This window comes from Triplophysa dalaica, chromosome 12 (assembly GCF_015846415.1).
Source record: "Triplophysa dalaica isolate WHDGS20190420 chromosome 12, ASM1584641v1, whole genome shotgun sequence".
Taxonomy (NCBI): domain Eukaryota; kingdom Metazoa; phylum Chordata; class Actinopteri; order Cypriniformes; family Nemacheilidae; genus Triplophysa; species Triplophysa dalaica.
In genome coordinates this window covers 6,097,996-6,110,711 of record NC_079553.1, presented here as the reverse complement: position 1 = coordinate 6,110,711, position 12,716 = coordinate 6,097,996, and the positions used below count along the sequence as shown (strand labels likewise).

Here is a 12,716-nt window from a genome sequence, read left to right as displayed (position 1 = left end):
TTTCATTATAGTACCTACGGTTAAACCCCGATGTAGTTAAATTAAGGTAATACAAATTGTACAAAATCAAACCATGGTTGCTACATGTTTATATACACAAAACGGTGCTCATAAATATATATAATTTTTCAAAGCAGTCAATAAGCAGGCTAAATGACCATACAGTTTGATATTAAAATGTTTTATTTCAACTGTGGAATCTAAACTGGGAATCGAGAAGAATCAAAATCGAGAAGAAAAATCAGAATTGGAATCGATAAAACAACACCCAACGCTACTCTGGAGAAAATTGTTAGAAAAACTTTGTTAGAAATGTTTGTAGTTGTATTCATCTGTTCAAGAATGCATTCCCAGCTAATATCCAGATATACTCCTGCTATGTACTTTGAAGTCTGGGATCATTTAGTTGATAGGGGTATTATTTTGTGTTCTTTTGGCCAAAAAGATTTGTATCGATGTCATGATGAATGGGTTCTGTTGATGAAAAGTAATATAAATGACAAACGGTAAACCTCTTTATGTTATGAATGTTCCTTTGAATTTAGTTCATTTTACTTTTATCTATACAGACAAAATTGGTATTGTACATTACAGTATTAGGTTTGACTATCAAAGCAAAAAACGTTTTTCAGCATAGAGAGGCAATATTTTGAATTGCAATCTGCGGAGAGCTTTACTGTGGAGAGGGAGAGACTGGGAGAGGGTCAGACTTTTTGAAAAGCCATCACATAAAACATAGACATTTCTGCTGCATTACAATCCAGAATAGATCAGATCAGAGACAGTATTTGTGATGGAATAACAGGGGAGTATATGAGCATGTGTGAGCAACACAGAGAGTTTTGTGGGGGAATGCTGTATTTACATGTTGTTTTTGTGTGTCTAAGCAACGTTTCCAGCCTTGTTCTTCATAAATATCGAACTGATTTTTGAGGAAATATACCCAGAAAACCGACGCACAATGTCTTCAGTACTCGGGCACTTTTGAGGTATAACCCAAACAGCATTTCGTCATTTTTTCTCTACGATGATACTTTCTATCACCTGAGAGATGTCTGTGGTGAGGCCACAACAACTGCACTCGGTGTACGTGTGTTGCTGTCTGTTTGATCACAGTCCCAAAAGGCTTCTATTTGGCTCACAGTTTTATTGAAAGAGAGGCTTGTTTTCCTTTTTCGTTACTTTTAATAATTCAAAGAACGCTTGTTTTTTTTTTGTGTGTGAAAAAGCTGTACTTTTACTCAGCTGAAAACCACTTACACTGTTGACCCCACTGAAAATAACGCATGATGTTTAATGGTAAATTACTGTAATTACAATCTATACAATGTCATCATATCTTCTTTTGGTCTGGTCAGGTATTTATCACACTGGACCAAGCACAGTTGTGTTGCAGTAAAAAATGTTGGTTTCACGGTCCTGGATAAAGACTCAGTAAATTGGTCGATCTCTGGAGATTTTCTTTGCACATTGCCACAAGCATCAATTATTTTTGTCTTAAGTCTTTCTGTGATATTATTCATGATTTCTCTAGCCCAGTGTTTTTAACACGGGGGCCGGGTGTGTCAGCAAACTTCCACGGGGACCTCAAAATGACTTCAAATGACTTAAAATATGCATTAAACTTTAATTATAATTAATTATATTATTTAAAGCACGTTCAATCTTTCAAGTTATGCCACTTGAATATTTAATTTGAAATATTGTTATAGGACCAACCCATTTAGTTTTAATCCTGACCTTAGTGTGAATAGAGTCAAATAAATAGATTTAAGTATTTGTATTTGTCCAAACTCCTTATCCAGCAATGTTTCTAAACAAGATCTTAAGGTTGAGTTGATGATTTTTCTTTAATTATTCAAATCAAATTTACATACTAATGATAATTACATTTAATTTATAATTTAACTCTTTTAAATGTCACACTATTTTCACACAGTATGATCACAAATGACTATGGTCAAGTCAATGTATAAAATATAGTCTTCAAGTTGTCTCAAAATAGTACTATTACTAAGGTACTATTTGATCTTCAAAGTATCTAACACTTTCATCTTAAAAGTACTAAAGAATATTTTTTGTGTATTAATTACAAAATTACTGAAATACATGAAGAGTTTGTTTCCAAGGAGATCACTCTTTTATAAAAAACATGTTTTTGTTATGTAATCATGTTTTAATTGTGTTTTATTGTGTTAGTTTATTTATCTATATAATTTATTTCTTGAGTTATTATGGCTTAAATCAAAACAAACAAAGTGCATGTTGATTGATTTTAATTGGAATACACAATCCAGACAATTAAAAACAGAGTTATCCCAAATTTTTCACATATCAGTAGTTTTTAATGCATGTTAGTCTGAAAGTATGAATAACAATTTCAGCGTTAAAATATTTACAACAGATTTATGCAGAAATGTATACAGAATGAGGCCTGTGCAATAATATATGAAAAATTAATCACTGTGGTCTAAAATCTAAATCTAAAAATAAATGTAATACTCACTTTGATACTATAAGTCTGCTATCTGATTTTTCATATACAATTTCAAGTTATACAAAATAAGATCACGATCCTTGAAAGGATGCAATATTTTAAACACTCTCGATGCTTTGTGTCTGGAATAAGAGAAGTTATTAGTTTTCTTCGCCAGTGTGCACACACTGCTTTCAGTAACATTCAATACACAATGTGCCATGTTAGTTTGGTTCTGCAGCCGGCGCTCCTTCATAAAAGCACTTTACAGAAAGGCCCATCCGCCATAGGCACTTGATTGACAGGTCCTTTATACTTCACAAGAGAGAGAACGATGAGCTTTTCCTGCAGATAGGAAAGCAAGACCCCGAAAACAGACCAAGAAGGAAGTTGCTGCTCAGTTTTGGATCGATAATATCTAAAGGGAAAAGCCCAATGGGAGGCTCTTGAGAGGAAATAGCTCAGAGGAACAGGTAATAAAAAGACAGGTAAAAGAGCTTTACACTATACAGAAATGTGTGCTTTAATAAATGTACAGAAACCCCACCTCAGCTGGGTTTGTGTTCTGTATAGAGAAGAGAAGACTTGTAACATGAACAGTTGATATATGGAAAATGATCTAATGCGATACAAATCTATGGTCATAAAATATGCATGCATATGTGAGTTACTTAATGTAGCCGAAGGATAAACTGCTTTTTAAATGGGTTTTTGTCAGTTATATGATTACTGTAAGATGATTATCACTGCTGGTCACCAGCCGGTTGAAGAATATTGAGAAGCCAAAGCTTCGCTAGGTAGCTCTATTTCTTGACACCAAAGAAGAATTGCTGTTTCATTGCAACAGTCAACATCAGTTTACAGCTGTTTGAGTTTTTGTAAGGAACTCTAGGCTATAAGCGGTTTGCTGGTCTTTTGTGACGTCTTGCTCTGTCTTTCCCATCCTTGACGGATACGAGTGACTTTGCTGTCCACGCATGGAGCGATGAGAATGAGCTTTAGTATCAGAACAACGCAGGGGACCACCAGAGACAACATGTACGCAGGGGGCATACACCACTTATATTTGGACGGTCTCAGAAATTTGTCCCAGCCATACAGAAATGTGTGAAGGGTGCAGAGCAGCAGGGTGATGTAGCCCAGTTTTGACTGTATGAAAAAAACAAAGAAATAACCAACATAGTTATTTTCTATAAGTATAATGCTTTATCATTTGTTAGTGAGTTAGTAATATATCTGTCAGTGACACTTAAATCGTCACACGTGGATGTAGTACCTGAACAAATCTAAACTCCCTCCAGTTTAGAGAGTTGCTCACAGATGGGAAAGAGGTAATTCCTAAAAGGACAAAAAGGACAAATCCGAGAATTCCCATGGAAAAGTAGGAGTCATAACGCCAGGCTGCGTTTTTGTCAAACTCATAGGTTACGTTGTCTTTAACCTGCGAAAAAAGCATTAACTTAAATTAGCAGCACACAGTGATATATTTACGTTCTTATGTGCATAATCCTTTCATAACCCTTTCAGGATTTTAATCTTATGCATTTTATAGTTCTTAAGGCATGAACAACTTTATTACACATATTTCTCAAATAGAATTTCAGTGTGGATTTCTTAAGAGGTGATATTATTTATTGTTCCCTTATTGGCTGATGTGCTACTGTGTCATGAAAATCCCTGGATATGCAAGATATTGTTTTTATATAGCTGTTAACTAAAGGGACACGAAAGGGTTAATGATGTTTGAACATGTCTAGTGACTTTTGGTGTCTTCAAAGAAGAGTTCAGCAGAAAAACAGTAGTAAATATTAACAGAACCTTGTGAACCTTCACTCTAAAAAATGCTGGGTTATTTGTTTAACCCAACAGCTGGGTTGAGCCTGTTGGGTCATTTTGTTGGGTTATTTTCTTAGTGTTGGGTCATTTTTCGAGTAACCCAAACGCTGGGTTACCAGTCGGCTCCAATTGAGTGACAGTTGAGAGAGTAAACCCCTCCCACTCCTCTACGCATCAGACAAACTTTACCTTCGCGGGCATTTTGGTCCACCTCATCTCGAAAAGCTGTTATTCGGAGAAGAAAAGGTATGTTTTACGAGTTTTTAATGTATAAAACTATTACTGTACAATAAAAATGCAAAAGTATGCAAAATTTGGCTGTTCGCATTAGGTTTGAAAGTAATCTAGCTTCGTTAGCTTTGTAGCTAGTCTGTAACGTTATGCCCACGTTGTTCTTACAGCTTTTTAATCATTTAAACTTCATTTTTGGTCAACATTTCCCTTTGAAATTTCTGACTCGTGTGAGTCATTTAGTTCAGTAACTTACGCATCTTGATATTAGTTTAAGGTCGACACGAGAGAGCGTCGTGTAAAAAGCAAACATCCAACAATTTTTTTATTTTAAATACCGCTAATGTTCGGTGAGGGAACTTAGTTTAAATAGTCTTTTAGACGAGAATGTATTTGTTAAGAACACACATACGTGATATTTATATATAAACATAACGCCTCTTTGAGAATTTGTTAAGACGCTGTCGGAGGTGTGAGCATCAGGCTGTCAGCGGTCGTGGCTCCGCTGAGAGCAGCTCTATCTCGGCCATTGCCTCGGGAGTAGCCGCTCTTATAACTTTAGTGGTTAACCGTGAGATATAATTTATTTTGGGTATATGAGACGAACAATTGTTGCTCTTTTTAGACTTCTACTTATTCCCGAGTGTGTCGAATTAGTTAAGAGTTGTGTTAACGTTTATAATATTATTTTTTTAAGACTGTATTTCACTTTCTGTACTATATCCCACTCTTCTTTTTTCCCCCACTGACAGCGTGCAGAATAACAGCTAATATTAATGGATCATTCTATTCAAGACAAAGTCAACTGGAACTTGGATGTTTTCATAACAGACTTAAAGGTAAACATTATTTAGGTAAAATGTTAATGTACTTCTTTATATGTTTATTATAATCCATTGTGCTCTGGTTAGGCCAGTTTCCTTACATTCTTCTCTCGTCTCTTTTTCTCTTTATAGATGAACAAATTGATAAAGAAACCCTCCTGCTGAACATCCACTTCCAAAAGTGCACGCCACACTGTTGTCTACAAACTCCTTGGAAAAGAATCCTCTTTAGTGAGACTGCTCCGTGGATATGTCAGGTTAAGCAGTGCTGAAACCGAAAGAACTAACGCTCTTTAAAATGTTTTGTGAGTTTATATGAAGAGGAAAGTTACGGTGTCCCTTTTTCACATCCATAACGCTTGTTTATTTCTTTTTTTATAGAAAACTTGTGCATAGACTAATGTTTTATCATATAAATGTGGTTCTATCAACAAGGGTTTAGTAAAATACTTTTTATAGTGTTTTTATGCTGCATCCATAACGCTGCAATTGCCCTAAAGCATTTTACTCGTGCCACTTTGTTAACTGTATATACATTTTTGAAGTGTTAAGTTGTCTAACTATTTATATTTACTTTAATAACTTTAATAACCTTGTTAAATGTATATGTTAAAATCTAAACTAATGTAATTTATTGAAGTTAATTTTCCTTAAATATGTATAAACATACATTTCATCAAAGTGTTTTATATGCCATTTTATTGTTCATTGAGCATAACATATTGCATGCTTTTATGAATTCCTTTTGTCTTGCATTTTGATCCTTAATAAAACTTTTGATTCTTACTGATGCCTCGAGTATTTCTCTGTGATTTTGTTATTATTATTTTTAAACATTTCGGGTTTGTTTTAAACCAGCAATGTAATTTTTAAGCAAAAGTTGATATAAATAAAACAACCCAGCATGTTGGGTCAAAGATATAACCCAACTGGCTGGGTTAAAATAACCCAACGCTGGGTTTGTCCATATTTGACCCAACGTTGGGTTACCAAAATAACCCAAATTGGGTTGTTTTAACCCAGCCTTTTTTTAGAGTGTTGTTCTTAACCGGGATGCTTGTTATTTAACCTGTATGTTCACACAGCTCTTTTTCATGTACAGTTAAAAATCCATACATTATGTCCATATCATGATGCTATAGGCATTCACATACACAAAAACACACAGAAAGTTATATTAACATTTTTCTGTCCATTATGGAGCATGACAAACATGGTCATGTATGGAAAACGAAGCATCAAATTTCACCTTTTGTCTTCCTTAGAACATCTAACAGATTTACAACATCACAGTAGTTTTTTTATTTGGGTGAGCTTATTCTTGAAAAGACTATATATATATTTGCATGTGCTTGAATTGGATATTCAAAAGTATTAAAACTCACCAGCGATATAACGTAGACATTTCTCCTGTAGGTTATGTAATATCTGATGGGAATAACTAAGGTGTAGAGAACATGTAGAAAAGCGAAGGCCAAAGCTAAAAGTCCTAGTTGCTTTCTGCACAGCATCCAGCGATCTAGCCAATCAGGGAAGCGTCGGTACTTTGTTCCGTTATAAATCTGCAAGAACCCGGCCAGTGCGCCCGGCAGGTAACACAGGGCCAGCATCACCAGGGCGACGATCGGAAAGGCCTTGTTGGCTAGCGATATCATTATACGAAAAGAAATGTCTTTGCCGTTGGTGACACCCTCGTAGATGACATCTCTTATGACCACGTAGAAAAAAATGAAAGCAGTTAGACCGATGGCGATGCGGAGAGGAAGTCTCCAGAGAGGAAAGAGTTGCAAAGGTTGATCTTCCAGCTCAGAAGCTGCTTTCAGAGAGCCTTTGTCTAGGGCAGCGAAACCAAGAGCCTGAGCAATGTCCACCACCATTTGCTTTGCATCAGCCCGGTCTCCACAGACAAGCACCTTATAAAATGACAAAATAATAAGTTTATATAGTTACAGGACTCAAAATTTAGATGATCTTTTTTATAATGTCTTGTGGAAATGAACATGTTTGTCCAAGGTTGAATGTTCAGCGTAAGTTTATAACCACTGGCTTTGGCAGAAGTTCAGGCTTCAGATTTTCATGGAAGTTTCTTGCATTAGACATATTTTGTGATCTGTGTGCATATTGTGTAAATAAAGTGTTTGCTTTCGTGTTTTGTGTTACATTTGGCATTAAGCTGACACCTTTATCCAAAGCAGCTAATGCAGGAAATAACTGATTTACTATATAGAGTGCAACAGGGATCACACAATGTACCGTATTTATGTAGGCCAACCTGGAAATTGTTACACACTGGTTCCCTCAACCAAAAGCTTTTGGATGCTCTGGTTTATGATATTTACACAGTAATCTTTACAAATTAAGACAACATTTATTGTTTTAAAGCCTAAAAATATTATCTAGACAGAACGTCACAACCAATTCAAATATGTTCCCTGATAAACAACTACTCAGTGAATGAATCCCCATTCATGTTTTTTAACAGTTGTGCTCATGTTGCATTATTTATACTATTTTTAGGCAAAATGACATGTCCCAGATAATGTGTGTAGTCATTTTGTTAGCAACCTGCCTTTAAAACACAAAGCTCTAAAAAACAAGTGGGTTATAACCGGAGCTTTTGGAGCGCAGACCGTTTTTCAGGCATTTAACCAAAAACCCATTGACTTTGACGCACTGTAATCGGTGCTAATATGCTAACTTGCTTCTGGGCTTTGCATACAAAAATAAATCATCCCTGCGGCACTCTATTAATGTAGCATCATTTCTTTCTTTCTAATGTTCTCTATTTATTCTGCAGATTGTATAGTGTACCCTAATTTTCACACAGGATCTATAAAACAATCTTTCTACATGAAGTGTTAATGTCACTTTCCCAATAACAAGAAACAAGCGTCTGTATCTTCATGTGGATTGATCTATTCTTACAACTTGCCATATTTCTTTGACGTACAAAATGCTCTCTATAACACATTACACTTATAGTTTTACAGCATTTAAATAGGCTCTGGGATTTGGATTTTTTACTTCACATCAATGTGTGGGATTAGCAAGAATGTTACAGGTTATTGTCGCAGTTGGCCTTCAAGAAAAAACAATAATCAAAACAAGAAATAATAACAAGCACACTGCTTGACCGGGTGTGACTGGTAATTTGTATTTAGACACACAAACATGTGACAGTGAACATACGCTCTAACAGAGTGATGATGATAATAATATGGTCTGTAAAAACCACCTGTGAGTTTGCTACAAAACTCTCTACTTAACTAACAGAAAGAAAGATGGCACATTTCACAGACAGTGGGCAGCTAATGGAGCCTTGAGAAATTTTTATGTATTGCTCATGTAGACAGTTATACGTCATATTTGTTTGTTTTATGATGTGCGTCGCTCAGTAGAGATTTTTTTTTTGCCTGCATGTCTTCATACAAGACTGTATTTAGCTGTTAGCACTGCATCTCGATTCATTAATTTTTAAACAGATCTCTGTTCCAAACAGCTTCTCTCTGCTTTGACCGTTGTTGCTTAAATGATTAACACATTTGCAAAATGTCACATACAGTTTTTTTTATAGCTGTGATGCTCTCACGTAATTGTAGGTAAAATTACATGATAGACTAGAAATGGATTGCTTTGTTTGCACAAACCAATTTACAGTTTGTTCTTGCACATTTATAAAAAGCAAGCAAAATTACCTGTCTGTTGGCATCCAGTCCTCCAGACTGCAGGGACCAGGCTGAAATGGTATTGAAGGCTTTGACCACGGTTGCCGCTGGAACCAGGATGCTCATGTATTCGGCATTTGATTCCGTGTACATGCCACTCCTGATATTATTGCTGATATCAACCAGCACCTTTCCATCGAGTTCGGAGGCCAGTGAGCTCAAGAATCCATAGTGATCCCTTTGTACAGCCACAAATATCACCTGAGCTTCATGAGCTGCCTCTGCATGAGTCATGACCTTTGAGCCCTTAGGCAGGAATTTTGAGTTTTTAGGGTCTCGGGATCCATAGACAACATTGTAGCCCGACTGAAGCAAACGGAGCCCTAATGAATGTCCAAAGTCACCTGTCCCAAAGATGCACACTGTCTCCTGTTTATAAGTATTTGAAGGTAGGTCCACCATTGCAACTGAGTCTGACTTCATTTCTAAAATAAATTAAAGAGGATAACAGTGAACTTACATCGTATGTTACTTTCTAATAGGGCTGTCATGATATACCGTTATTGGCAATAATCGTGATATTACTTATGGAAGCATTTTGATAGCAATGGTCAATTAAGAAGGCAATGTGCGATATGGAAATCCAATTGTAAAATGACAATGCATTTATGTATTTAAATAAACATATGTGCAACATATATGAAAATTCAATCATATTATCAATATTTGAGTTGAAAGTTCCTAGATATTTTAATGCTCTTTATGTCAAATTTAAATAGAAATTCATTCCTCGGATTGATTATATATCAATGTTTCAGATTGTCAAGCAAACCTGTGGCAAATTGATTGTTCAAATGTTATTTACCCCTCAATTTATTTATTCTCCGATATTTGAGTCCTATATTTATTTATCAGAGCATCTCATTCAACATTTACATTCTATATTAATGCTCTAACATTAACTGGCTGAACATTTGGGATTGCATTTTCATTACATACAATGGGATGAGTGTGGCAAAATTCAGTGTGAATTTTGAAAATGACCTGAAAATATATTTTGAGCTGACCCCGCCCCTTCACTCATACAGTGTCATTACGTGAGGTCAGAGGTGGCATCGCTCATTACTTGCACAACATTTTTATTTGGGTGAACTTTTTCTTTAAGCTTGATTTATTGCACATGAAGTACAAAATAAAAGAAATTTGACTAATAGCATAATATATATTGCTTTAAATGCTGTTTTTTTGTTCCACCACATGGATATTATGTAATCAAGTTTAATATAGTCTACACACAATATATTTGGCTGTGCCACTTAATTCATAGTTCACTCATAGTTATTTTTCTCCTTTAAAGTTCATGCGTTGATCACTCAATACAGCAGAAGGACGAAGTAAAACTTAAAAACGAAAAATACTGAATCAGCATGTTTGCAAAGTTCATCAGCTCAGGAAGAATATTTAAATACTCACAGGTGACGCAAAAACGCTGTTATCAGAAATTTGTGCAACAATATCCACAGGTTCCAATTGGTTGAATCAGATCCTGACTGTTGAAAAGAATGATTCAGAATAAAACTTTATTACAGAATCTCTTTGCCAATAGTTGTTGTCATATCTCTGATAGCAGTATACTGTAGCAAGGCAATATGATTTTCAAAAGTTTTTTTGTGTCTTCTTTAGGTGTAGAAGTCAGAAGTGCAGAAGTCAGGCTGTCTCTTGACTGAGTCTGTGTGTGTATGCACACAACACATGTGCAAAAGGAATTTATTCATGAGCTTCTGACCCGCCCACAGCTCGGTGGGGGTTGTGATTTTTGAAGAAGGAGGTTTGTTTAGGTAATGGATAAAGTCCAATGGGAAATTCCGAATGACTGTAACTTTGTAGCTGTTTGAGGCACAGTGTTTGCTTGAGTTAACCTTGTGTGCTTTTTGAGGTCAAAGCGTTCCTGGAACTTCGTTGTGCAACAGTGGAATAACTGTGACTGTCTTGCCAAGTGTCTCAAATCAGAGAATTTGTTCCAGGAAATGAGCATCCTGTTTTTTACTTTTCATATGTACTGCTCAAGAGTTTTTTCCTTTGTTTGTAAATTCAATATGTTTTAAAGACTTTCCAAATGCTGCATAGAAACCTATTTATCTCTAAAAGAAAAAAAATCGAAACCTGTGGTAACATGCAAAAAACTGTTCTGTTCCCAGAATCATGAAGTGCATTTATCACTCTACACCTCTCAAGATCTGTAAAGCGTTCTGGATCTGTCATCCACAAGCATTAATATTTATGAATATTTTTAATTGCAATAATAGATCAATTGACCCAGCACACCACATCGGGGCATCTGTGCTAGAGATCAGGATTAGCCATACATCACATATCTGCTCATTACACACAAACTTCTTAAATACACCAGTGCAACAGAGCTTGTAATGCAGGACTTATCTCTTTGTCTTTTATCATACCTGCTTGTGCCTACTTGCACTCTGGGCTCCCTTCTGTGTGCCTCTCCTGAATATACTGTGTGTGTGTGTGTGTGTGTGTGTGTGTGTGTGTGTGTGTGTGTGTGTGTGTGTGTGTGTGTGTGTGTGTGTGAAGAAATGCATGAAAATGCCTTCTAAATGATTGTGTTAAATGTGTTTCAAATTATTCTTTCCACCACATTCACACATTCCCAAACACATGGTTCACATTCACTCTAAAGTGTCACATGTATATAGAACTCTCAATTATATCAAAGTTGTGTAACTCAGTACATTTATATTGACACGTTTCGCTCAGTGTTACAGTTCCCGTAGACTAGTTTAACTAGTTTGTGTCAGTGTGGTTTTTTTTTGTGCTGTTTTGCCTCCTCCCGTGGTTGCACTTGCAGTTAGGACATGTGTGGCAATAGGGATTTTTATTCAGTCTTGCCTTTCAAATCAAATAAAATAAATTAAAAATAATAACAGTATGTGAGATTTACAATTAGTCATTATGAACATAAATCTAGAACGGCCTCTGCAGATATGAATTCTAACAAAAGTGAAAAAGATCATAACCTTCATTTTCCTGAAATAAATCAACCTTATTGGCTTCACAAAAAATGAAACTAGAGAAAACCAGCATAATTATCAAAAAAAAGGAATGGCCAATGATGATATTTGGGGGACATTGGCCAAAAACACATGTCAATTCCAGCTTATCAGGAAATTGCATTCTAGCAGTATTCTCTAGAGAGCAAGAAAGAAATGCATTTTACGGTCCACGATAAAACAAACTTGAGGTTAGATAAAGGATAAAGGAATAATTAGAAAGGAAAGAAGAAATTGGAAGTTTTTCCAAAACTGCACTTCTGTTTATATAAAACACATTTTAAGGCACTCTTTCTTAACCATATCTGCACACAGACACGCATTGTTTATTTGGCATTCAACCTGAAACTGAACATTTAAGATCATCCAAACTTTCCTGCAATATTTATTTTCTGCTCTCCCTCCCGTCCTGAAACTCTCTTTTGTAGAACGTCATCACTCAAATCTCGATGTCTTATGCACCCTTTATCCATTCTTGCTGTACACTTAATGACAGCAGTATTGCATATAAAAAGTGTGAAGATGGAAGGTATTTACTCATAATGGGTCTGACACAAACATTATGAAACGGCTTTACATGGGAAGAATGAGAGGAAAACGTGTTACTCTGACAGCT

At 35.7% G+C, this 12,716-nt stretch overlaps 1 protein-coding gene across 1 annotated transcript; it reads right to left on the bottom strand.

Annotated features, from left to right (window-relative positions):
* Positions 1-2,259: 2,259 nt before the first annotated feature.
* steap4 (STEAP family member 4) lies at positions 2,260-10,783 on the bottom strand. The gene is made up of 5 exons (XM_056762124.1): positions 10,506-10,783; positions 9,063-9,517; positions 6,753-7,280; positions 3,753-3,917; positions 2,260-3,625 (listed from the first exon to the last, which is right to left on the bottom strand). The coding sequence occupies exons 2-5, from the start codon at positions 9,513-9,515 to the stop codon at positions 3,365-3,367; spliced, it is 1,407 nt and encodes a 468-aa protein (XP_056618102.1). The 5' UTR covers positions 9,516-9,517; positions 10,506-10,783; the 3' UTR covers positions 2,260-3,364.
* Between the last annotated feature and the right edge of the window lie 1,933 nt (positions 10,784-12,716).